The 27,666-nt window shown below is 43.2% G+C and overlaps 3 protein-coding genes across 3 annotated transcripts; 1 reads left to right on the top strand and 2 right to left on the bottom strand.

The window, feature by feature from the left end:
* The first annotated feature begins 1,663 nt into the window (after window positions 1-1,663).
* Window positions 1,664-8,939, top strand: LOC137889317 (zinc finger and BTB domain-containing protein 39). Its single transcript, XM_068733114.1, has 4 exons — window positions 1,664-1,759; window positions 5,331-6,635; window positions 6,718-7,077; window positions 7,962-8,939. Exons 2-4 carry the CDS (start codon window positions 5,364-5,366, stop codon window positions 8,922-8,924), a joined length of 2,595 nt encoding a protein of 864 aa, XP_068589215.1. The 5' UTR covers window positions 1,664-1,759; window positions 5,331-5,363; the 3' UTR covers window positions 8,925-8,939.
* Window positions 8,940-11,187: 2,248 nt separating this feature from the next.
* gpr182 (G protein-coupled receptor 182) lies at window positions 11,188-14,065 on the bottom strand. The gene is made up of 2 exons (XM_068733115.1): window positions 13,939-14,065; window positions 11,188-12,776 (listed from the first exon to the last, which is right to left on the bottom strand). The coding sequence occupies exon 2, from the start codon at window positions 12,771-12,773 to the stop codon at window positions 11,685-11,687; it is 1,089 nt and encodes a 362-aa protein (XP_068589216.1). The 5' UTR covers window positions 12,774-12,776; window positions 13,939-14,065; the 3' UTR covers window positions 11,188-11,684.
* Window positions 14,066-16,220: 2,155 nt separating this feature from the next.
* pip4k2ca (phosphatidylinositol-5-phosphate 4-kinase, type II, gamma a) lies at window positions 16,221-26,742 on the bottom strand. The gene is made up of 10 exons (XM_068733318.1): window positions 26,329-26,742; window positions 25,364-25,461; window positions 25,043-25,139; window positions 24,752-24,901; window positions 20,572-20,718; window positions 19,986-20,024; window positions 19,786-19,899; window positions 18,862-19,126; window positions 18,478-18,581; window positions 16,221-18,329 (listed from the first exon to the last, which is right to left on the bottom strand). The coding sequence occupies exons 1-10, from the start codon at window positions 26,485-26,487 to the stop codon at window positions 18,249-18,251; spliced, it is 1,254 nt and encodes a 417-aa protein (XP_068589419.1). The 5' UTR covers window positions 26,488-26,742; the 3' UTR covers window positions 16,221-18,248.
* Between the last annotated feature and the right edge of the window lie 924 nt (window positions 26,743-27,666).

Genomic DNA, 27,666 nt, shown 5'->3' with positions numbered 1-27,666 from the left:
GTGAATAATATGAAAGTCACACTTCAAACATCAAATACATTCACATTTAAGCTCTTAATATTCACAAACGTCTCAAAAATTCAAGAAAAGGCTTTAAATTGAAATAACTTTGTTGCTAACACACAACAAAACTAGCTAAACTGGACAGAGGAGCTAACGTTAGCTAACCGCACGTGAAGTGCAACCATAGCAACTAATTAGGATTAAACCGGAACTTCTGGCAGCCTCCTGGCTTCTTCGGGAAAACGGGTTCACTCTAATATGTCAACTGCTCAATTTAAATAACTGCTTTGATTAACCCGCTAGTTACAACTGTTACTTAACTTTAACAAAGCTCAAAAATGTTACACAGGGCAACTACTTACAACATGGCTAACAACGGTCTCCTGGCATCGCGGATAAACTAACCTGCATAATTTCCGGTTAATTTTAGTTCGGGATGAGAATGGGAGTTTTCACAACTTTAGTGTGTAAAAACTTAAATAAAAGCATTAAGTTAAAACTTAAGTCGATAGTTGAATGGTTAATAATTGTTAATTACGATTGTGAGACTGTTTTGTTCAGCTGGGGTACATGACACTGTATAAATTCATTTCTAGTGTTGCGCCTTGATCATTTCAGATGAGTTGTTAACAGTTCCACCAAAGAGACGTTTTCCCCCCAAAACTTCTCAGATGATGTCATTTAAATAATTGTTAAAACCTTACAAAAAAGCCTGAAAAAGTAAAATAAATACTATATTTTTTTCTTCTGGCTCTCCATTAATCACCTCACTACCTGAGATTGATATTGTGACATTTGTAGTGGATCTTAACCTTAGATTAGGAACCACTGGACTAAACTACCTAATTGTATAAAAAGTAAATAACACAACCGCCACCTTGATGAACTACAACAGTGCTTAATCAGTTTAAATGATAAATAATATAACACGTTCTATTCTATGAATATTTTACTGCGGATGTAGCCTACTTTCTCTTTTGAGTACATTTTGCTGATTAATACTGATGTACCTTTACTCAAGTAGGATTTTGAATACAGCACTTGTAATAAAGTGGGGTTTTTTTCATTAATATATTGGTAGCCTACTTTTTCTACTCATGGCAGAAGTACTCAGAATCCGAGCGGCCCGGGTCCTGAGGTCTTGAACCCTTGTACTTAAGTGACACTTTCACTTAAATAAAAGTATAGAAGCATTATCAGCTAAATGTGCTTTACACATTCAAGAGCCCATTGTGCAGAATGGGTCCTTTATTATACTGTAGAATATTATATTATTATGTTTTTATCATTCAAAAAATACATGTAAGAGAATTATAATGTTGGAGTTCATCAATGTGAAGCCAATTTGTTTCAAATCAATTGTTATATTGTTTAACGTTACGTTTCTCACCTATACATTGAAGAGCCTCTTCAACATGTCCCTCTTAATTGTAGTGTAGAAGTAGAAGTACAAAGTCATATTTAATGGATATATATAAGTATATAAAGTACTTCCTCACAGTACTTACGTACTAGTTACTTCCCTCCACTGTCGTTGATTCACGCCATCCTGTCTAAACTTTGAACCCCTTCCCCTGCAGTACCTCATCCAGACTGTAGGGAGCGCCTGCGATGATCTTTTGTTGACATACGTCACAAAAATGCGACGGACGATCAGAGGGGTTGTAAATTATATCCGTGGACGACCACCAGAACCCCTTTGAAAACATAGTGAAAAGAGAGGAGTCTTCGACACCTGGACACGTCTTTTAAATGGGTAAATCACACCGATACCAATGACACGGCTACATTTAAAAAGAGGAGGGTTTTTATCACGACAGAATTGTAAATGTCTGATTTAGCGTCTAGTGAGCAGAGTTGCTGTAATGTGTCTAAAGAGGTGGCTACGCTCCGTTAGCTTCTTGTTGGAATGAACAGTCCATCAACTGTAAACTCGAGAGTATGAACACGGAAACACAAATGGATACCACACAACATCTGCTCGTGTTGGAGGGAGGGAGGTTAGATTACCAGCTTATTTATGTACCTCTGATGATCGTTTTTCTTTTCTTTGACTTTAATAATTAAGTATTCTTGTTATTCACGGGTTTGATGGGTAATATATGTAAAATGATGGTATTTATTAGTTTGATCATAGTAGTTTCAGTCGAAGCCTATTTCCTTTGTGTTTGCATTAATTCAATTGTTGTTTGATTTGCAGTGGACGTGATTTAGGATGTGTTATTGGTGTATTGTGATGAGTAGTGTGAGTGAGTATTTGTGTACCCCAGAAAGAAAAGCTGCTGCGATGCAAAAAGCTAATGGAGAGCTTAATAAACAAACAAAGTATTTAAAGTAACAAAGGTCTTAAATACAAATTGGGTGAAAATGCCCCCAGCTGACTGCGTATGGAAGTCTGATTATTTCACTGTAATCCTCTAATATTTGAAGACAGTCAGCAACCAGAGAGACAGATATCCAGTGGTGGATGGTAACGTGTTACTTTTACTCCGTTAGCCTACGTGTACTTGGGTATTTTTTGTTGTTATGCAGAATATTTTTTACCTCTACTCAAATGGATTTGCAATATAATGTCTCGCATTGCATTTAAGTTATGAATATCTGTTGTATTCAGCTGAGCTCACACATGACAGCGAGAACCAGACAACATGTTGTCTGTAAACCGCAGTGAACTTTTGATTTATCGGTCATGTTAGTAATACGGTGATTTAAGGTGAAATGATTCTGTTGTTAGTGTTTGCTGATGCAAAAAAAAAGTGTCTAGCAGCTTCCAACAACATTTCAAAGTGCTATACATAAGTAACGTTACATACATACGTTCTCTGGGACAATAAGTCTTTTATAAACCGATTATTGACGCCCAAAGGTTTGAGACCTGGAGTGATGATGTGATGCACTTTCTTCATCTTAGTGATGACTTTGTTTGAGCCTCTCCGAGGCCTTTTCATGTGTTTTTAGATGATTCTGGCTGATTTTGTGGTTGCCTTAATTTAGGTCTGCATCCATGATTTCTGACTGTTACGTTCCTGATTGTAACTGAGTAACTGTAGTTTCTGATATTTAAGATCTAAACATGTTGTTTTTCATGCACTGATGAATTCTGAAATTTTTGACTGTTTTGCTTCCATAACATTCTTGAGCCGAGTGGAAAGAAAACATCCAAAAAAACACATTCATGTGTTCATTTTACTACAGGACTGCTATACTGTGTATATTTGTACCTGTAGATTTCTCCTAAACGCACCAAAAGCTAGCATTAGATAAAGCCTCGTTTTGCATATTCAAACACAACATTTCATAAAATCTGTAACACAAAAAAGGAGTGTCTCAATGTAAGTAATCGACTGGAGACGTTTCATGGTTTCATATCCATCAGTTATCCTGCATGTTTGCCCTATTCCCCTGCAGTGTCGTGCAATATGTATGGAATCTCACAATGACTGTCTCTAAAGGACGTTTTCCTCAGACTCTGGTTCAGAAATCTCCTCTTCAGTAGCACTTCCATACACCAAACTATTCCTCTCTATATCTAGAGCTTCGTTCATATGTCATCCATAGTCTGATTCACATTTTCTTCCTAAAAACATGGCAACATTGAATTTGTTGACAGTCTTTTCTAATTTATGGAGTAATAAAAAATAAAAAAAACCTTTGACCTAAAACAAAATGAAACAAGAACTTTGAACCTGGCTTGGCAAATTAGCACATATTTAATATTGATAATGTCTCATTTGCATATTTAAACATAACATTTCAGAAAACTTGTAAAACCAAATGTAATTGCCTTTAATGTGAGTAATCAACTGGGGGAGTTTCCTGGTGATTTATTATTATTATTATTATTATTATTTATTATCCATATTCAGCTGAACATATCTGCCATTGAGTTGATGCATTACATTTGCTCTGGAGCAGAATAATTGAGAGATTTTTTTTTTTTTATTAATTTCTTCATATCTTATGTTACATCCAGAACCATTCGTGTTCTGACCATTTCCGCAACAGTCCAATACCTATGTGCTTGCTCGTTAGGTGGCGGTAGCACACCTTGTGTGACTGTGAGCCGCATTTTAACCCAGACGAAGTACGTGTTTACCCGGCCTCCCGTTTGATGGCTGCGGCGGGGAAACGGGACCAAAAAAAAAACCCCGGGACCCGAGAGGAGCATGACGCGGCGAGCCGGTAAAGCAGTACGGGCTCCGGCACCGGTAAATAAACGCGCGTTCAGGGAGACGCGGCTCGAGGCAGACCGCTTCACGCGACTGGCTGAAAGTAGGCAGCGATTGGTTTCGGGGACAACTTTGTCATGAAATATTCAAACTGGGGACAATGGGTCGTAAAATCCTGGAACGTGCGCTTTGCTAGCGGTCGGTCGCAGCTACTGATGTGTGTGTTTGGTTTTTTTACACTAAATAGAGATGATGTGTCCGCTGCGAGTAGGTCCACTCTGTCAAAGACATCGCATACTTCTATTAAGACAATTCAACTATTTAAGGAACGCTCTTGGATCAGCTCCGTCACAAACGGGCTCGTTTTTTGCAGAGCTCGTGAAAAGTTGACTTTTCAGTGATACAACAATTAAAATGCAACACACACTTTAATGCTGCAGTGATATTAATGCAAAAAAAATAAAGCATCATGTATGATAGTGAAACACTGACGGGGAATAATGCACAGTGAGTACTACGTTTACTGGTACAGTTTGATGGTAATACTTGCAAAACTGCGATTTTTGTTCAAAACTGTGTATTTGTATTCCTTTGCATGACCTTAGGCCTGGACATCATTGTTATTATCGGAGGATAAGAATGCTTTTTATTGCCTGGTATTTCTTTAATACAAGGGATTGTGTGTACTTTGCACACTCAAAGCAACACATCTAGTATAATATAAATGGTTAATATAACTGTGTGCTCCACCAAGGCTCTTTGCTCTTTTAGAGAATGAATTGAGATTGTCATTTTTTTTGTGGTTGTAGGTCAAAGGTCGCAGTGACCGGGTTGTATCCACATTGCCCTCTTATGTTTATTCGGTGGTAAATGCAGCGGACATTGTTTTCCACTGGACCAGGTCAACCGCTTTGTGTTTTTGTTAATGAGAAAGCAGTTATGTTCGCTAATGTGCACTGAATAATTCAGTTCTTCAAACTCAATAATGGTGTATACTGTAGTCTACTTTGTCGATTTCTTCTGATGCATTAATGGTTTTAGTTTTTTTCTTCTTTAGAGGTATTAAAAAAAAACGTCTTAATTCATTTAATTTGTGCTATGAAATGTGCAGATGCCCTGCTGACCTGTCTGTTCTGACTCCTCTTCCTCTCCTTGCAGTTGGATAGTAGCGCACCAGGAGCTGCAGCAGGGATGAGGATCCAGCTGCAGGGTCCCGGCCACGCTGCCAGCCTGCTCGCTCAGCTCAACGGCTGCCGCCAGTCGCGCCAATACTGCGACGTGTTCCTGCAAGTCGGCAACCGCACGTTCCCGGCGCACCGAGCGGTGCTGGCCTGCGCCGGGACGTACTTCCGTAACCTGTTTGCCCGGGCGCCGTCCTCGTCCGCGTCCTCGTCCGCGGCCGCCTTCTCCTTGGAGTTCATCTCCCCGGCCAACTTTGAGAAGCTGCTGACCTTCGTCTACACGGGGGAGATCTTGACCGATCTCATAGATGTCGGGGTGCTGTACGAGCTGGCCGAGAGGCTGGGCGTCAGTGAGCTGGTGAGGGCCTGTCACGCCACCTTCCCCGACCTGCAGGCTTCTGCGTCTGCAAACTGTAAACCGGGGAGTCCCGGAGACCTCGCCCTGAACTCCAGCATGGTCGCCGCTGCCGCGTCCACAGTGGCCGCCGTCGGTGCGGCCTCTGCGTCGTCCGTGTGCTCCTCTGCCGCCTCCTGCTCGTCTCTGTCTTCGTCTGCGGCCCCGACGCCTGCCGCCGCTTCCTCGCCGCTCTTCCAAACCAGGGCGGCCGGGGGCGGCCATGAAGCTCACACCGAGGCTCTGTCTCTGGGCCTGAAGGAGGAAGACGTGCAGTCTCATATCGGCTACGGGCAAATGGCAGCAGATCAGCAACAACCAGGAGGACTCCACTCCGGTCAGTGTGGCGGCGTGCTGCCTCCGGGGCCCGTTCTCCAGCTGAAGATCGAACCAGGGCTGGAGGAAGAGGGAGGCGGCTGTGAGGACGGAGATGGACGGATGGCGTCCCAGTGCGCAGGAAGTTCTCTGCCTCAGAGCAGCGACGCTGCACCGTCTGACCCCTGCTCCTTCCCAGACTCCTCGGCTCAGCTCGGAGCCGAGGCCTGCGCCCCGACGTCGTCCTCCGGAGAGCCTCTGGGCAGCAGCCTGCAGGTGGTGTCGGTGGAGGGCGGCATGGTGGACGTCCAGAGGGACGGCAGGCTGGTGTTTGGAAAGGTGGAGGAGGGCGAGAATGAGGAGGAGGAGGAGGAGGAAGAGGAGGAGGAGAGGGAGGCTCTGAAAGGAAACGGAGCCATGGAGGGAACGGAGGAGGAGCAGTGGAGACAGCTGGCAGGGGAGATCATCGAGCTGAGCGACGACGAGAACTTCATGGAGGAGGGAGATGAGGAGGAGGATGAAGACGAGCTTGTGTATGTGGAGAACGGAGACGGAGGGAGCTCGAGCAGCCAGGTAATGTTTGAAATCGTCAGCACTGAAATGTGTCAGGTGAACATAAGTCCACACAACAGAATTAATGCTTCCCCCCCTCCAGGTGACGGGGAACATGCTGCCGTGTAAAGCCTGCGCCGTGCTTCTCTCGGCCGACCCGGACGCCATCCGAAGACACGCCGAGACCCACCTGACGGAGCTGGGGCTCTGCAGGGTGTGCGGGGCCTCGTTCCCGGACTGCGACGCCGGTGTCGCCCACTCTCTGTCCCACGTCGGCGTGCAGCTCTTCACCTGCGACATGTGCCACTTGCAGTTCTGCAGCCAAAACAAACTGCTGCGCCACCACCGCCAGACGGCCTCCAGCTACACGATACCACAGGTGGCGCTGACCAGCAGCAGCCAGAGCCTCGACCCCGAGCTGCAGTGTGCCGCGTGCGCCAAGACCCTCAGCAAGGACTTCCAGGTGAGTGGGCATTTTAGATGTGTGTGTTTGGTGAGGAGTATGCCGTTATACAAAATATATAATGAAAACATAATTTCAGGTCAATTTTGTACATAATTGTGTAGTAATAATGATTCATAATGTTATAAAACACTATAAAAATGGGAAAATCAAGATAAAACAAGTCAGAATAATACAAATTAAAGAAAAAAAAGAGTAAAATAAACAAACGGTAGGAGCATAAATAAGGGAATCTTTATTTTATTGTTATTAATTATTATTATTTAGTATTAATTGAGAGTTCTTGTCAGTCTCGGCAGGTTTCAAGTCTTTGAAAGCTGATTTTAATACTGCAGTGAACTAAATTAAGATTAATGGCTGCCGTCAAAACATGGACGGCATATGCTTCGCAAAATTGTTCGCAGTAATTTAAAGTATATGGTGTAGAGCTGAGAGGATTATTCAATAGTAGGAAAATTAATCTGCAACGCATTCTGATAGTTTAATCATGAAAGTATTTTTTTCAAGCAAAAAAAACCAAACGTTCCTTTGTTTCAGCTTTTAATCGTGATGATGTTCGGCTTTTCTTTGTCTTATGTGTTCGCTTTATTGTAGCTTCTGTTTTTGAAGAAGAAGAAGAAGAAGAAGTCAACTTGGACTTCAGGCAGTCGTTACAGGCACTTTCACAATTAATTGATTAATTGGCAGATTCAAAAATGATCCTTCAGGTGATTTGTTACTCTTGGAATAATAAGTCAAGTCGGTAAAATGAAAGTGTGTTGAGGCGTCCGTTGTTTGTCTAACTGGGACCAGAAAACGTATTTCACAAACAGAGAAAGTATGAATATGGAATCACAGCCTGATCTCACGTTCACTCACACGTTTCTTCTTCTCCTCCTTCACAGACGGTCAAAGACCACCTGCTGAGCCACGTGTGTCCCCAGAGCCTGAGCTGCGGTGTGTGCCACCTCCCCCAGCTCTCCTTGTGCTCCCTGCTGTGGCACGCCCTCGCCCACCTCTCTCTGCCCGTCTTCACCTGCCCGCACTGCGCCCGCTGCTTCGTGGAGCGCTCCATGCTGGACCGACACATGACCGCGCACGCCGAGGAGGCGGCGGCCAAGGAGAGGGAGCAGTTTGCCGCGCTGAGGGCTTGCAGGGTCGGGGGAGGTGGCGCGCCGGGAGTGGAGGAGCTGCACTGCTTCCTGTGCCCGCAGACTTTCCGCTCCGCCTCCGCCTTTCAGTACCACCTCAGCCTGCACACCACCGAGTCCCTGGTGAGTGTCGGAGGCGCCAGGGCCCAAGGCTGGCTGGGCAAACGTAAAGCGGACCAGACTCTGGAGTGCCTTCCGTCTTCCTCCTCCCAACGGGAGGTCGGCAGCCTCGTTAAGATGAGCAACATGGGTCTGGGCCTGGGAATGAGCTTCAGCGTGCCGGATAAGTTCTTTCAAGGGGCGTTACACGGCCTGCCCGCCGGGGTACTGACCAACGGGAACTCGGGGCAGGACGGGGGAGTCGGGGCGGCAGGCGTCCGTGGGAAATGGTACCGGTGTCGCTACTGCGGTAAATGCTTCGCCCACTCGGGGGAGTTCACCTACCACCTCCGCATCCACACCGGGGAGAAACCCTACCAGTGCAAAGTGTGCCTGCGCTTCTTCAGAGGGCGCTCCACCATGATCTGCCACCTGAAGACGCACGCCGGGGCGCTCATGTACCGCTGCACGGTCTGCGGCCTTTTCTTCTCCACGCTGAAGATGGTGTCGTCGCACATGGAGCTGCACACGGACCACCTGCCCCCGGACTTCAACATCGAGCAGACCTTCATGTACAATGACCATTCTAAAGAGCCGCTGCCCAATGTGGACGCCTGAGACCCCCCCCCCCCCCCCCCCTCTCCTCGTCCCTTTTTACCTCTCTCTGACACTCCCACTGTGTCTGGTTGTCGTGGACCACATACTGCATATATAATAGAATAGGGCTGAAACTAATGGTTTTCATTATCGATTATGGATTAATCGTTTCAGTGTGTAAACTGTTAAATCAACTTTAAAAGTGGTCGTCTCTCTACTAAGGTGACATTTTTTTAAATGAATTGTTTTGTCTCATCAACAGTCCAAAACCCAAAGACATTCAGTTTATAATAATATATATATTAAAAAAAAAAAAAAAAAAAAGGTGAAAAGTAGCGAATCCTCACATTTCAGAAGCTGCAAAAAGAGAATTATGACATTTTTGTTTGATAATCGATTGTTGGCCTCGGCTCTGTAATAGACGTAGACTTGTAGAATGTAGTGGACATATTATCTGTCGGATGCCGTTCACTGAGTCGACCTCTTTGGACTAAGACGAGAAGAAGCCACTTGGTGGCAGCGTTCATCTCCTCCGATCCAAGTCCGTATCTTTACCGCTTAATAATGAGGATTGAGTTCCGTGTCGGTGGTTGATGATTATTAACGTAGCACCTCATTGTAGCATAGAAATTATTTTCCTATATTTGCAGTCACTATTTTCACACTTTTTTAAGGTCTTGAAGGTTTTTTTTGTTTTTTTTTTTCACTCCAGAGACACGGGACCAGTCACATAAAAGATTGATTTAATCGGTCATTTAAACATAACAAAAAACGTGTTATTTGTCGTTATGAATGCTTTCAGATTCTGCCACACAGTCACATGCTGAATTCATTTGTTAAGAGCGTGTGATCAGTTGTGCCGTAGAGTTTATTTAAGTGCCCATCACAAGTCTGTGTCTTACCTCATATTTATGACGGCAGTATAACTATTTATTATTTGTACGGCTCTATATGTTATCCGTTTTTAAAGCTGTATGAATGTTGGCTTTTTTAAAAAAAAAAAATATTGTTCATGAAAAGAATAAAATAAATGCCTCTCGGAAGACTGTTATCAACCCGAAACTGTTTTAATCTGTTTTTTTTTTTTTTTAATAACGTTTAAATGAAATGAATGAAACCTTTTATTGCTTTGCACAAAGAGCATCAAAGAATATGAGAAGAAGAGCGGCAATCAAACACGACAGTAATGCTGGGCGATATGGAGGAAATCTAATACCTCATTATCAATATTGTAGGGTTGACTATTGGTGCTTTTACAAAATAAACAGTGAGATTTCTGATAAATAATCCTCAGTGATGTGGATATAAAGGCTACGTGGGTGAAGGGAGATAATGGGACAGTCTGATAAGTTAAGTAAATACATCACTTTACTGTAATGCAGCATTTACAACCAGGGAATGCCAACACTCGTGCCATTTTATAATATCCAAACTCTAAGACGATATCTAGTCTCATGTCACAAAATCGATAAATTGCCCATCATAAAAAGCATAATTTTGGGAAATCTATAAAGGACATTAGGTGCAAGTTCATAAGGGTGCCTCTTATAGTCCGCGTCCTGGACATGCTACAGCTTCATGTTCAGACCCGGTTCAGTTTGCTCTCGTTTTGTACAGACAACACTGAACACAAATGGTCGATATTCTCTTAATGAATCTTATGAAACGATGTCAGCGCAGCTCAATTGTCCACATTAAAAGCTTCCAATCAATAACGGCGCCCAGGTTCGTGTGCTCCTTTACACTATCAATGGTTATGTTCGTAATTATTACAGGGGACAGGAAGGAGTTTCTCCTGAGATCAATAATCATTTGTTCACGTTTCAGATCAATGAGTCGACTGAACACCAGTTTGTAGAAGAAGGTTAATCTTGGCTCTTCGCTGGTCTAAAGTGTCCCGGACCACAAAGTCCATCCGTCATCAGAATTTCAGTGATGAACTTGCAGAAATCTGCGCAGCACCGTGAACCTCCTGCTTCCAGGACCACGTGACCTCTGCCCTCTCTGAAGCCCGGTCTCTTCCTGCCATTGTGCCATAAGTGGACCGACAACCCCCCCCCCCCCCCCTTTTTCTTTTTTTTCCCCTGCCTTCTTATCGCTTCGACAGTTGACCGTGACGCATTCCAGATGACAGAAAATGGAAATTAATGTCATAAAGTCTGCGAGGAGGGAGAAAGCTTCGTGCGAGGACAGCAAAAGTGTCTCGGTAGAATAAACACGTCCCCAAGTCCGTTTACTGCTCTACTCTGCGTCAAAGAGAACAAAGCACAAACTCGTCTGCAGCTTAAATGGATACAAATAGTGTTCGCTGGAGTTTTATTGCATTTAACCCCGATTACATCACAGGTAGGAAACAGCATCTAGGAACAGATAAATAAGCAGTAAGTGGTGTGAATTATGATTTATCTGTTAAGATTTGTAAAGAAGTGAAACAGTTACATTTTTAGATGTTATGATGATTGTTCTTATCTGACAGCAGATTTGTCTACACACATTCCTGGTGTGGCACTATTTTCTTTGGGTGCCGTCAGGTTTTAAAATAAGTGGGCGTTCAGCAGCTTTCAGGGTGAAAAAAAAACAAAACACAACAACAACACACCAAACATTGTCCCGCCTTCCTCCGTTTTAAAACTGCGATCAGATATATGATAGAAGGAAGTGGATTATGAGTGGAAGGTGTCTGTGAGCCCATCGGTAGCGGAACAAATAGCACAATGAGTCTACGACCAGAGTGAGATGATGATTCAGTTCTGACGTCTCACTTTTCTCATCTCGGCTTTTTTACGATCCAATATCAGAGTGGCTGGTGCTGGCGTTACTTAACTTGCGTTGCCTCCCCGGGTCTAACCCGCCTCCATTGGGCTGGGTCCCTGCTCCCACCGGGTCCGCAGTTCCCTCCCTGGGTATGTAGTCCACCACAGTGTTGATCAGGTTGTTGCGGAAGCTCTTGCTGAGGAAGTTGTAGAGGATGGGGTTGGCGACGCAGTGGAACAGAGACACGCTCTGCACCACGTTGAACGAGAAGTAGAGGAGTTCTACCGTGTTGCAGCTGAGGAGGAACGGGTCGAGGTCGTCTATGATCATCAGGAACATGACCAGGTGGTAGGGCAGCCAGCACACGACGAACACCAGGGAGTACACGTGCACCAGCCACACGTCCCGCCGGCCGTGCACGTCCGGCGCCGTTTGAATCGCACGAGCGAGCAGCACGTTACAGGCGACGATGACGGCAGCGGGGCCCAGGAACTGGAAGATCAGGCAAAGGAAGGCCACGGAGACGAACCACTCGGTGTAGTTGTGCTCAGGCATCATGTAACAGCCCGGCTCGTCCCACTCCAGGATATCCACGTGGACATTCTCCATCAGAGCGAGGAACAAGGAGAGCACCCACAGGCCTCCACAGAGCACCCAGCGGCGCCGGCCCACCACGGGGAAGAAGGCCGGAAACGAGGGTCTGGTCAGGGACAGATAGCGCTCCAGGGTCATGAAGGCCAGGAAGAAGGAGCTGCTGTAGAAGTTGACCACATAGATGAGGTTGGTGACTTTGCAGAGGAAGCGTCCCCACAGCCAAACCTTGTCCATGGTCACCTCCATCATGAAGAAAGGCAGGATGACGATCACCATCAGGTCCGACAGGCTCACGTTGATGATGCAGAAGAGGACCCCGTTGGCCGAGTGGCGTCGGCGCCAGTTGACCCAGACGACCAGCCCGTTCTCCAGCAGGCCCACCACGAAAATGAAGAGGTAGACCAGGAAGAGGCCGATGCGCCGGTAGTCTCCAGCAGTGTCCAGCTGCAGGGTGCACTCATAGACATACCACGGGGTGCCATTGTAGTAGTCCAGAGAGTGGTTGTGCTCGTGGCCGCTCATGGTCTGGAGTGAAAAGCAGAGGAAAACCGTTCGGTATCTGGAGTTGAGATTTACTTTTGGGGTTAATCTGATTATATTTTCAGACGTTACATAACAGGAGGAGGGGGAGGAGGAGGGTGGCAGACTTCCTCAGTTGAAATGTTTCTCAAATGATTTTGAGAGGTTGATACTAAAACCACAACAGATTAGCAGAAAGCCGTTTCTCCACCAGCAACATGAATTTATAAGGTTTAGATGTCTCACTTTGAGGGGCTGTGAGTGGAAGTTTGGCTTTGTTTCTGATTAAAGTTATTCCTGACGATTTATAGCACACCTTGTCAGTAATACATAATTAAAAACAAAAATAATTTTGTTCATATAGCACCTTTCAGAACAGGGTTACAAAGTGCTTCACAAAATAACAAGAAACACATCAAACCAAAGTTGTGCAGAAAGATACCGTGTAGCGCCTAAAAAGTGACGAGTTAAACCTTAAAATCAATCAACACAGGGAGGTCTAATTAAATGGTTGTCATGTGATCTCTATTTTTTTTTTTGATCTGAAGGCGTGAACATACTTTTTCAGCAGGTACAGAGTGAATTATGAAAGAAAACAAATGCATGAATAACTCTCTCAAAGTCAGAGAATCATAGAATTTATAACATTTTTGGAACCATTTGAAGTTGACTGAAGAAAACAGGCCGGAACTACTTTCTCGACATGATGGCAGAAAGTTAAATTGGAAGACGATAACTCGTGAATGTGTAAAGATTATTCCATCGATTCAGGATTTCTATAACAACCCTGTTGGACTTTTCTTTAACATATAAGTTCATCTTCCTTGTCACAACATGGTGCCTACAGTACCCACAATGCAACTCATTGCAACATTTGATTTGTTTGTGGCGTCTAATGTAGCTGATGAGGAGCAGGGTACAGGGGTCTGGTAGACTCTTCATTCTAACCTCATAAACCCTGATTTTTTTGATTTTTTTACATTTTCACTGATGCTGACTCAGCTAGTGACATCACACGAGGCAATTTATCCGACTCTGGAGCCACAAAAGGTTCTTAAACTTTTTTTCAAACACATGTAAACAGACTTCAATGTGTAAGATCAGAGGAGTTTCTCTTTCATAGAGAAATGTGTGGTAAAAAAAGATACAGAATTGGTGATCAGCGTACCTTGTTGTGATGATGAGTGTGCTGGTGATGAAGAGGCCAGGTCCCTCCTGAAGTCCCTCCTGAATGTCTTCTGGAGAGTTTTCTGTTTGAAGCCTGCAGACACCAGACGACTCGTTCCAGCTCTGACGTTGAGGGATTATCTCATGGTGAGGGTTTCTACCCTCCCATTTCTCATTCATTCACACACACACACACACACACACACACACACACACACACACACACACACACACACACACACACACACACACACACACACAGACAGACACACAGACAGACACACACACACACACTGATATAACAGGATATCCTCAATCAGTAGTGGGGATTGATGGGGAAGTCCAGAGATGCCCACACAGCTATATGTCCATTCAGTACTAACGGGAGAACCTTGTACAAACAGAGAAAGACTTAACTCAAAAAAAACAACCACTGTTTCCATCCAACATACTGATTTCACATCTGATAACTCTAAATTGAACCCCTATTTAAGTACACATTTAAGGTACTTTATACTTCTAGTCCACTAACAAACATTTGTGTATCAGAATTGTTTTTCTTCTTCTTTCCTCCCCCATAAACTCTCACAATCCCATAGATTTACTTTGTGGCTCTTTCGAGGAACCTTGGACTAAACTTGACTTGTAGTCATTTATAACGTCGTTGAAACTAGTTCTACTGTCCGCTACCTGGGAATTGATTCATCAGTATTAATAATCTAACTGTGCATATAATAATAATAATAATAATAATAATAATAATAACACTACTTCACAGAACAAGTACGTTTGATGCTTTTTAGTACACTTTGATTATAATAATTCTGCACTTTTACTGAAGATGTCAAATGAAAGACTTTTACTTGGAATGGAATACTTGGACATCATGGTATTGATACTTTTACCAAGTAAAAACCTGAGTACTTCTTCCACCACATAGACAACAGCAAGATACATTATGTGGGCACGGTCCACCTGTACTGATCCACATCAGAGTCCCAGTACATTTGGGTTTCTGCTTCTGAACAAAATAAATCAGTTTGTTTATATATATATATATATATATATATATATATATATATATATATATATATATATATATATATATATATATATATATATATATATATATATATATATATATAAAAACAGGCACCACATAGCGGAGAACAATGCCAGGAAGCTGAGGAGGCACGGAGAATGATGTGCAGAGGTGGTGGGAAGCCTGGGGCACATCACTGAGGAAGGCTCTTTAACCTCTCTCTCTCTCACACACACACACACACACACACACACACACACACACACACGATCTAGTTTAATTGAGACGGTTTACGGTTGAACTACGGTGGCCTCATGTGATCGTCTGAAAATGTGCTAAAGTGCAACCTTTTAGTGTCTTCTGATAAAACGGTGCCACTGAGCCCAGATGTGTCCTCGCTGCGGTCGAGGCGGACGTCAGCGTCGTACGGAGAAAAAGCAGAAGCGTCTGTGTTGATTCGCACCGGTTAATCTGCTGCCCTGGACATTGTGTTCTGCCGCTCCGGATCGTCAGCAGTTTGTAGCTCGCTGACCTCTTCAACGACGGCCTCCTTCTGTCTAACTGCTCATCCTGCCTGCATCCTATTGTTTAAATCAATACAAAAAAAAATTTAAAAAAATCTGGTGAAACAAGTAGGAACCAGTCAGCGGATTCTGTCTCCTCTGATGAAACAGGAAGGAGCCAGTCAGCAAAAACACATCTCCTGGAAAGAGCGAGACAAAAAAAAACATCCCAGACCCCCCAACACTGTTATCATGGCTTGATTAAAACTATAATAACAAAAACCTACAGTTTGCCTAATTTATGACCTGACAAATACCCCTTAGCTTGCAGTAAACTACCTCCGACTACATGTTTTACTGCCGGTACAAAGGTCTACGGCTCTGCGAGCAGCACTGAGGCTTTGAGCTGAACGTCATGCTGATGTTTCACAGGGATAGAGGGATAACCCCTCAGTACATCCTGAGGGGAACATGAATTTGTGTTCCAAATGTTCCTCATCCCTCAATCCCTCCCACAGCTGTTTAGAATGTTCATATAAAACTACAGACATCGACCCGTTGGTGGCGCTAGAGTAAAAAGTCAGAAGATCCAACAGCAGGATTCGTCCTCTGGGGACCATGAATGTTTGTAAAGACTGAATCTCTAAAATGTTGGACGACAGCAAGATCAGCAAAAGAAGGAAAATGCATCTCAGTTCATAGGTAGAATCATCACGCAAAAACAACAAGATAAACACGTTTCAGAAATTCTTTGTAAAATATATTTTGGTCCAAAAGCGGATTTGCAAAAATACAACATGTGCAGTCATGGAGTAGATGAGGCGTCATACAGAGTGAACTGGAGCTACGCTGCCTGGCCAGTGTTCAGGAGAGCTCGTCACTGAGTTACTGCAGAAGCTACTGAAATGTAGTGTTATTGTCAACAATGCGTTACAAGGTACCCTGCTTATCACTAAATCTCAAACGTCAGTACAATACACAGACAGTAGATCCTATTCTATTGCTATATTTGTCTAAATCTTATCACAATGATTCACGTAGCACATTTGCCATTTTTAAATGCACAAAACATCAGTCTGTCCAGAATAACGATGGATGGGCTCATTCTCAGGGAGTATTGCCACGTAGACTCACACATGAAGGTATTTCATTAGAAAAGGCAGGACTGATCCGAAGATGCGGACGAGTCGCTCTTCATGAACACAGGCCCAGCTGTGTGGGTCACACGCTCTGTGTACAGGCGGTGGGAGCTACAAGAGGAACGTGTTTACAGGCTGAACTATTCGACGGGCTCTGCGGTCAAACGCCACACGTTCACCAGCTCAATTGACGAGGCCGTTCTTTACATCTCCTTTCAAATTTAGTCGAGGCTTTGGTGGGAAATCCTATTTGATCCGTTCAAATTGTGTTTCATGTATCCGTCCCAACACAGTCGGGTTAATTATATGCAAAATGCAAATCCTGCAACAGTAAAGCTCTGATCCCACACATTTGGCACTCTAAACATTCAAATGGCCTGCTTCAACAGATACATATGATTTCTTACGTGCAGAATCTAGACTAGCATTATTGTTTTAATACATATTTCCAGCTAAAGATTATTCTAGGATGTAAGGAATAGTTTAAAGTTTTAGGAGCTAGGTTGATTTGCTTTCTTACAGAGAGATGAGAGGATCGACAGTCAGCAGCTGGTTAGCTTAGTTTAGCATTAGGATTGGAAACAAGGTGAAACAGTTAGCCTGGTTCTGTTAAAATAACAATCTGCCAAACAGCTCCTCTAAAGATCACTAATTAAATTGTTACATCTAGTTTGTTTAAGCTGTGTGTGTGTGTGTGTGTGTATAGGTTTACATAATTACTCATAAACAACATTTTGTTACGTCTGGACAGAGCTAAGCCAGCTGTTTAGCCCTGATTCCAGTCTGTATGCTAAGCTAAGCTAACTGTCACCTGGTCCTAATGCGTCACATTAAAAGGCGCCCTGTGGAGTGTTCCTGGAAACAAACTGAAGTAGGGCTGGGCGATGTGGAGAAAATGAAATATCACAATATTTTTGACCTCGATGTCAATATTGCTTTACTGTAATGCAGCCGTTAAAACTGACATTTATGCCATATTTTGAGATCCAAAATCTGGGACAATATCTAGTCTCATATCCCAAAATCAAAATAATATCGATGTATTGCCCAGCCCTAAACACAAGTTATGTTTAAATTCACTGAAAAACATACTGCTTGCATCCTCTAATAAGCATGTTGAATACATTTCCCTAATCAATCCCTAAAATCATGTTTACATCCGTGTTCTTCTTTGAAAACTCCACAGGGAACCTTTACCAGACTCACATGAGAGTGATATTATTCTCCATAATCAACTTTTGTCAAGAAAGTAAATAAGCACACTCCCCAACATTTAAGTTTAGGTCATGCCTGGGAAAATCAGAAGAAGGTGAGAAAAACAGAGAACTAGTGTTTGATCTTGCACTGATGTGGTCTAACACTGATCAGCAGCAGTTTGTTTCCATGTACCCTAATGCTCCAGAGTTCATCCTTTCAAGACCGCTTCACATCTAGAAGAAATGCATCTCACATCTTAAAAATAAATAAATGCATCAGAAGTAGTACATTATGTTGCTACAATGCAAGTGGTCTCATCTCAGATCGCCACATTTAAACAGTGATCTGCGTGTGCATACTATTTTTTTGGTCAACGGTAAAAAAATAGCTGTAAGTTGGAGCGACTTATGGCGGCGCTCGTCGCCTCGTGCTACGCAAGGATGTTAAAGATGAAGTCGCGAAATCGTTTGGCGTACTGCTCGGGGTGGACTGTGGAGATTTCAGCACCGGCCTGCAACACAGAACAAAAAAAAGAGAAAAAAGTCAACAACAACAACAACAACAACAACAGTATACATTGAACAATTCAAGACAAGATGTGAGAGGTAGCACAGGTACCACTGACAGCAGACCTTTGCTTCCTCTCTTGTGCGACTCACCCCGTGTTTGACCGTTTTTGCTGCATGAGCGGCTTTCTTCTTGGTGTCGTACTGAGTAAGTACGTCAATCAGGCCCATGAAGTAGACCTCCCTCTGAGGGGCTCCTGAGGGTGAAGAACAATCAGGGCTATGTTATTGGGCTTGTATTGGGACATGTCTCAATAGTCCTCACGATTAAAGCTCCCTGGTAAGAAATGTAGATTAAAGCCTTTGAAACTGTACATTAGCATTTCTCAGAAGATCTGATGACAGTGGAGAAGATATCATATTAGACAGATGTAGAAGACTTTTAGAGGAACATTTAACAGTGAAATAAAAATAGAGCACTGGTATGTAAACTGTAGTTTCATTATTCTTATTTTGTGGCCTAAACCACGCGTTCACCTGGGCAGCTCCCGAGGGCGTACACGTCCACATAGGGGTCGAACTCCCCGGGCCCCAGAGGTTTGCAGCAGGACATGTAACCAGCGATCCCCTCCGGAGAGGTGCCGTACGAGCCCACCGTAGCGCCCGGAGCCAGGCCGTTCTCGGCCTCCGGTTCTTCCTCGTTAGAAACCTCCTCGCCCTCCTCCTCGTCCCGCTCAGCTCGACCCACATCGTGGATACCGAGCAGCAGGCTGTAGTCCATGATCTTCAGCCTCACCAGGAACTGGGGACAGTGGGACAGGAGACATTCATCAAGAAAGCTTTTACAACAAGGTTCACAGAAAGCATTGTGATAATCAATTAATCACTAATTTATTAAGCAAATATAACCACAAGTCACAGCTTCCAACTCCGCAAATGCGCCAATTTGATGTCTTTTTTGAGCTTTGGACTGTAGGTCTAAATGTTCTAAAAATGAAACTGAGTTGCAGCCCTAGAGCTATCTCACAGATGGGAACCCATATTGTTTAAGTTAGGGGTGCAACTAACTGCTATTTTCATCACCCATTCATCTGCTGATTTTCTTCTTGATTCAACAGTCAATCATTTGGTCTTTCAAATATCAGTAAATAGCAAAAAAACAACTCCAGACATGCAGTTCTTGGTGTTTTGTATGTTTTTTCGTATTATCAAAAAAGCACATTGGAGAAGTTGGAACCTGTTCAAATTTTGCATTAAAAAAAAAGAAAAAAAAAAAAAAAAGGTTGTAAAACTAGCTGCTGATTAATCTTCTGTTATTATAATTTATCTTTAATTGTAAATCAACACTCCTGCTGCCAAAACGGCGTCACAGGAGTGGAGAGTCTCTAATGTGCCGATGCTGCCACTTTGTGGCAGAATGGTGCAACAACAGTGAAGAATCACATTGGACAGGTCTCCTACCTCCACATCTTTGTTGAGTTTCTCCATGAACTTCTCCTTCTGCTCGTCCGTCACATACACCTTCTGCATATTGTTCCTGAAGTCCATGTCCTTAAAGGTAGGGAGTTCTTTTCCCTTTGAGAAATAAAACACGTCTTTAGCAGAACTCATGGGAAGAGACAGCGGGACACATCATGAAGACGGCGACATGCTTCTTTTACCCTTTCTTTGTCACTTGCTTCACGAGCCACCAGAGAGCCCTGCAACAACACATTGTTATAAATATAGAAGCAAGATACTTTTGTCTTAAACATTCAGATCTCCACCATTGATCACTGAAAAGAGAAGAACATTAGAAGAGAATGGAAACCCTTTGAAGCTGCTGCAGCGTTTATTGATGTACAGTATATGCGCATGCTGCAAATATAACATAAAATATATTTAATATTGTTATTATTCAGTGGCTTTTTATTTTCCACCTTGCATGCATTCTATCTATTATTAATCTAATTTTATCAGGTGTGTTTTATTTTATTTTTCTCTGCTCATTCTAGTCTTTCTTCCTTCTTTATGAAACACTTTGTGCTGCATTCCTTGTATGAAAGGTGCTACACAAATAAAAGGTTTTTATTATTATTACACAAAAACAGAAGAGTGTGAAGTCACTTCTGTTCTGAAAGCAATAAGGTGTGAAGTGCCTCTGAGGGCCGTGTTAGAGACAACTCATTAGTACTTAACGTGTTCATTGCTTTGTGAAGCAGTGAGGAGAAGTGGAATGTGTGCGATTGTTGTGAAGTTCCTCCTCACCTTCAGGTCGTACTTCCTGTGAACGAGCAGTCTGTGGCTGAACATGTTCCTCATGACGATCAGGTAGGTCTCCTCGCTGTCCACGCTCACACGGTACATACCCAGGAACTGAGGCAGCAGGGTGCCGCCATGACACTTCACTATGTGCTGCAGAGAGGAAACTACGGTCAATTTGCATGGCAGGCGCAGAGAGTGGCATACCGTCGTCAAGGGCAGCCTCAATGTTTCACATACAAATAGTAAAACGCGGTACAAAGACGAGATTCACAGATGAAGGGAAAAACACGAGACGGTGGAAGTTTAAAAAAGGTCACTTTGAACGCAAAAGCAATTAGTGAGCGTATCAAGGTTAGACTTCAAACTGAGCTCAGTCAGTTAAAATAGACACTCCCTTCAGACTGCCCTCATTCAGAGTCCCCTGAAACACACCGGGCAGTATGTGGAGAGACGTCACTCTACAGAACACAGGTTGGTTTTGTGTTTTGTGCCTCTACCAGTAGACAAACACTCAGCGCCACAGAGAGCTGGGTTCAATCCCCTCGTAAGTTATCCAGGAGCCCCAGTGAAAACAGAAATCAGAGATCACGTCTTTCTCACCACATCAGCAACTTGCGACTGTGCCTGCAGCGTATGAACGTGTAAATAAATGTACAAGCGGCAGCCCCTGCCATCAGTGTATGAATGTGTGTGAATGGGTGAATGACATGTAGTGTTAAAGCGCTTTGAGTGGTTGGAAGACTAGAAAAGCAAAAGTCCACTTTCCACAAACAGGGTCTCTGACAAAAAGACATTTAGGACACATCTCATGGACATGATACCAAACAAATGTATATTTAAATAGTTTGCACCTATGTGTTGTTGTTTTTTTTAACAATTTTGACAGCCCTAGAATGAACAAAATGTAAACTACAACATGAGATGAATTTGTCTAAAATGGTCAAATCATTGATACCAAGGTAGCCGTCCCTTTAAGACAACTTCATGACAATATTGTATGGACAGGAATCCTTGTGATGAAGTGACTTCAGGTCGTTAATATCAATATAAAATGACACACCGTTTCACATCTTGGATTACACTAAATCAACGCTATGAACCGTTTCTGTTGAAGGTTGGTTTAGCAGTAGAACAGCCCTTTATCTTTAATTGTGCAAAAACAATAGAGAAAATGTTTGTTTGAAAGGCTGGTTGAAATCCCCACACCTGCCAGAAACCACAAAACCTGATCCTCAACATTCTGCAAACATAACAGTCACACATAACGCCTGAATGCCAAAACGACAACAGTGATAGAGCTTTCTGCAGCAAAGCAACCATGACTGGCCCAAACGTTTCAGCACAGTATCTCAACATCCAGTTATTTTACAGCTGAAAAACAAAAACATCTAAATAATTCAGTATTTCACTGAATATGTAGAAGTTGTTCAGCATGCCAAACATGTAACCCTGACACTAAATAACAAGAAGACCAATGCAGAACACTGCAAACTGTCATGGTGAATGAGGGGAACTGTGCAACGCCAACGCAGGAGCTCTGATAACAATGACTTCATTCAGGGCCAAGTGAATAAAAGAAGACACTCTGAAACAGAGCTGCCATTTCTCCTCATCTCCCTCCCACTTCTATGTAGGCTGCGTATTCCAATAAGAGCTCCAAGTAGCCAGAAGTTTACTCGGTAGCATGTTTAGCCTGAAGTGAGATCCAGTTCTGAAGCAGCCACACGAGCAGGAACACGGATAACAGGCCGGGCAGCTAATGTAAAACCTCAAACAAACAAAATAGAGGTTAAAAGTATGTCACTCTTATCTCTATAACAAAACTACTATTGACACACACAGACGTGTTGACATGGACACATTTGCATATCTTCAATAAGCCAACACTGGAATAACAGAGTGTTTGTTCTGTACGCACGGCCGAGCCGTAACCTTGATGATGAGGTGCTTTGTGTTTGTATTCTCATTTAGTGGTCAGGTTCAGTTTGAATGAGGCACCTTAAAGCCAAATTTAGGGTCTTGCTCAAGGGCACTACAGCGGGACAGATGTTTAGCCATCCTCAGAATATATTGCCGTCTTCCTACTAACTGCACCACGCTGCTGCTGCTGCTGCTCCCGCCAAGACGTATAAATCTAGAAATAGTCATATATTGTCGTATCGACTTCCCTCTCCTACAGAAAAATAAATCCCCCAGGAGGAGCTCAGTTCAGGAACTCGTATTTTTATGTTTTTAAAGCTGCAAAAAGGTCCGAACGAAGGTTAAAGAGGATATTCTGTCAGTGGGATGTGAAGCTTTAGACACAGACGGGAGGGGAATGGTCTCAGCTCAGTGCTGTAGTGATGTAGGGTTGGGAATCTTCAGATTCAGAAAGCTACGATGCAACTATAAAACGATTATTGATTCATTTGGATGTTCAAGCAAAACGTTCTGAATCACTTGATTTAAAAGCTGCCCTCAAAAATAGATAACAGACTTCTTTTCAACTAAATCCTGTCATAGGCAATAAGCACCAGAGCTTTCTCTGGAACATGTGGTAAAACTATACTTTATACACAGTTTCTTTTGCTGCTATCCGACGCGCTTTCCTCAGTGATTCCATGACTTTAGCTTTGCTGTAGAGTGAGAGTATCGCTGTGTCTGTATAAAACGTTGAGATGGAATGTTGTATCTCGATTCCAAAGGTTGCAACATAGGGCGATAGCCTTGGCTCTCACTGACTGAGCAGGGGCACAAATCTTTGGCGAAAAAAGTTGCAATCTACTGTGTGATTCGCTTCACCCTTTCCCATGTTGGGCGGAAGAAGAAGAAGAAGAAGAAGAAGAAGAAGAAGAAGCGAAATGCTTCCACACGTTGTGTCCATAAGGAGGTGCCGGTCAGATTGTATCCAAACTCGGCTGCTGAAGCTCAGCCGCCCTCACCAAAACTCTGAGAGTATTTATCACCGTTTAGGACGTAAACAAGACGCACATGTTTTGCATTTGTTGCCTTCAGAGGAAGCAGTAAGGAACGGACAGACCGGTGTCCACGCTAACGTCACCTCGTGTGACGTTAGCGTGTCTGGAGCTCGACAGGCAAACCTTTAATGAACGACTGAGGGGAAGATTAAAAGAACAAAAGGCAGACGGCGAGAAGGGATTCAGAGTTAAGATGATCAACGAGAGGTTCAGTTATAGAGTTATAGAGTTTCACTGCAGCAACAATTATGACTTACACCACATCTCATGTCACCCAGCTCCTTGTCAGATCTGGGTCCAGATTTGAATAAAGCTCCATTGTTGCCCAAAGACGATTAAAAACCCATCAATTAACAACACTCTGGCACTGGGTGACATGTTCCTTCATTACCAGGAACACACACACACAGTTTATTCTGACTCAGACTCGCATCCTGACGCACTAGAGTGCCAAATGTGGATTAATCCATCGCTGAAAATAGCCACCAACAAATGCAGTATTTCCTCCACTTTGAAGAGCATTTGCTAAAAATCAACAACACCCAGCTGTTTGCGGAACCTTTCCTAACAATGAAACTAGGGCTGAGCTAAAAATACAAGCTTGAGGACTATTCACAGATTTTGTTTTCCCTTTCAATATGCAGGAAAACTAAGACATGATTGAAATATATTTAAAGAACAAGACTTTAAGCGGTCATTGTTATGTATATTCAAAAATATAGAGTAGGTTACACCATATCAGTTTACATCAGTTTCATCATGACATCAGCAGACAGCTAGCGTTAGCTCCCCAGCAGGACGAGACAGAAAGCAGAATCTGCAGACTTTTCAGCTGACTCCCCTGGAGGCTTCATCCCTCGTGATCAGATAACGCCTCATCAACAAATCAGTGTTCAGAAACCTCTCCGTTTGCCCTTCTTGTAGATGCAACTCTTAAAGTCACACAGGAGAGAGCCGGTCAGCGAGCCGACAGGAATCACGGCGGTCACCTTAAACTACGGCAGGTTTAAAATAGCTTAAATTACTTCAATGGTTTTGTCCCAAATCTATATGAAATTATACACTCGTGACAAGTTTTTACAGGTCTTCAGACATGGCAATGAAGTCTTAAAGTATTGAGAGGCGCACTAACACACTATATAGATTTTGGGCTTTTCAAGAGATTTGTTGACAGAAAGAAAAGGAGAGAATATCGCCAGACTTTTCCTTTAGCCATCAGACCTTACCTGGTGGTACTCAGACAGGATGCCGTGCATGTCTGCAACATCCTCGCTGGAGATTTGCTTGATGACCAGCGTCCGGTCGTAGGAGTTGAGGAGCAGACCCTCTCCCTGGTCCTCTACACTCCTCACCGGGGGGCTGCGGGTCAACGAAACCTGGACAAGGAAGCAGACAACTAAGATTAGAGATTATCTACCTATTAGATTAAATCTGAATTATTTTAAAGAGATTTTTGTCAAAATTGACATCACATACATTAGAAAAAGATATAGGGTGTACATCAGTCCATCACATACCTGATAGTCCAGATCCTCAATACCAAACCGTTCCCTTAGATTTCGGAAGACCTGAGGACAGTACTCTTTGAACTTGAAATGTCCTGGAAGATTTTCTCTGCAAAAGTAGAAGAAGCTGGCTGAAGACACAGACAGACCTTTCACATGCCCTTTCACAAATTATTAAACAATGTGTCTAATTCTTCCGTCCAACACAGGACTCTGTTATCCGTTTATGATCTTCTGTTCTGAACTTTGGGGTAACGAGAGACAAGACAGTGCCTGTTATTTACATTTCAACCAAACCTGCTTCAGGTCTGACAACGTCTGTCTGTGTCTTACTTGTTAAAGAGGTGGTTGTTGACTTTGATCTTAGTGTTAGCTTTAAAGTCATCGGGCAGCAGCATGACAGGAACGGGCACCTGGTTTAGATCATTGATCTGAAAGAAAGAAGGGAACAGTCCAACAGCTGAAGAGTAGTTTAACGTTACATAATGTTACACTTGTTCAGTGGGGGAAGAAGCTCTCAGACCAAGTAAAAATAGCAGCATTACAGCTTAAATATGCTCCGTTACAAGTAATCTACATTAAAAAATATACTTTAAAAAAAAGGTAAAATTAATCAATTACTAATTTCAGAATCATAAAAATATATTTATTGATGCATTAATGTGAACATCACGTTATTGTTGCAGCTGGTAAAGGTGGAGTACATTTAAACTACTGCTGGGTCACTCAATCCTTAACTATAATGTAATTTAATAGTCAATTCGTGTTTGTATTAATAATGTGAATCTATAAAGTAACTGGTAGCTGATGATGTCAAATAGACGTAGGGGAGTAAAAAGTACAATATTGGCGTCCAAATGTCGTAGAGACAAAATAGAAATACTCAAGTAAGTTAGATCAAAATTGCACTTCAGTAAAGTACTTGAGTAAACTTACCTAGTAAGTTAAAGTTACATTCCACCACTGCACCTACTAGAAGGTTACTGCATTCCTTCAGATTCAATATAACGCTAAGATATTAGTACTCCACAATTTCTTTCAGCAAAGTCCCCAACTTAGTTTTAAGTTGCTAAAGTTACTAAAGTCCATAGCATTTTAATAGCATTTTGTTAGCTGTTAACTACAACAGTGTAACAGGTGTCTAGGTGAGACAAAGTCAGAATCTGACAGGTCACACATTTTAGTATAACTCTACCACCTGGCTCACTTGCTAACGCTAACTGCTAACTAAGCTAAGCTACATTTACATGAGACACACACACATACATTAGCATTCACTTAGCTTCAGACCGACTCACCGAGTGATTGACGCCCCACATGAAGACGCTCAGGACGGGGTCGCTGGCTCGAAACACTTTCACCTTCTGCTGCACGAAATGTTTCTTTTTTGTTTTGGTCTTCGGAGCCAAGACCACCATCGGGCTGGAAGTGGCCCCGGAGTTACCGAGGGCAGCCATGGGCACAGCCGGGCTCTGCTCGTCTCTGTGGTGCAGGCGGTGACACTTCTTCCTGAAGGCTACTACTAAGCTAACTTAGCTAACGTCTCTCTCACGCGCGCTACCAAAGTGCACCTGTCGAGCTCCGGTTCTGTTACTCTGACGCAGTTTTTTTAACGTACACTTTAACGTTGAAACCTGCGTGATGACTCATTACTCAACTTTATTAATGCGTGACTAGACTACATACTTCCGAATCACCGCTGACAGTCCACCACCGCCCCCTCGAGCCCACCCATGTTATTATCAACCACGTGGTGACTTTGTGATTGACAGGTGGCAGGGACCATTAAAAATCGATATTAGTGCGTCATGTGACCACAAATGGGCGGGCAGAACAGAATTTAATGGTGCGTTCAACTTAAGGTGTACGCTCGGAGTTATCAGTTCTCTAGTAGTTAACTCTAAGCACTTCGTAAATAATGAAATAATCATAAATACATATACACACATGACTCAGAGGGGCCTCTGGCAAAGAAGCCCATCAAAGCCATGTTGTGTGTGAATTTGTATGAGAAAATGTATGACAGTTACAGGTGTGATTATATAAGATGGTCGATGTTCATCATTAACAAACACAAATGTAAAGAGAGCCTCTCAGGTGGGAATAGAAAAAGCGTGAATGAGATTTAAAGAAATACATTTATGCTACATTATGTGGCATCATTAAAAGTATCTGATAAACTGAATATAATAAGGTTTAGAGCACTTATGTCCTGTAGAAAACAGATACTAGTAAGTTTCTTCAAAGATAATTTTATTAGGTTAGGACTAGAACATATAGATTGACTGTTGAATCGAAACCTTTATCTTCCAGCTCAGCTCACTTTTTACCACGGTAGTCTGGTACAACACCGGCATTACTGCACCAAAACAAGACCCAGAGGTACTTCCTTGGAGAACTCCCTCACTTGGAGCAGCATGCTCACTCCCATTAGAACAAGGCACCCTTACTCCAGCAGAGAACCACAGCCTCAGACTTGGTGGTGCCGACTCATCCCGACCGCCTCACACTCAGCTGCAAACCGCCCCAGTGCGTATCGACGGTCACGGTCCGATGAATCAGGGAGATGGGAAGCAGTTGAGCTAGTGGGAGAAGCAGGTCAGGTGGTGCAACTGGTAGGAAAGGGGGTTAGAAGC

Source organism: Cebidichthys violaceus, unplaced genomic scaffold (genome assembly GCF_023349555.1).
Source record: "Cebidichthys violaceus isolate CVI_PGR_0920_01 unplaced genomic scaffold, fCebVio1.0.p SCAF_6, whole genome shotgun sequence".
Taxonomy (NCBI): domain Eukaryota; kingdom Metazoa; phylum Chordata; class Actinopteri; order Perciformes; family Stichaeidae; genus Cebidichthys; species Cebidichthys violaceus.
This window is presented reverse-complemented; position numbering and strand designations above follow the sequence as displayed.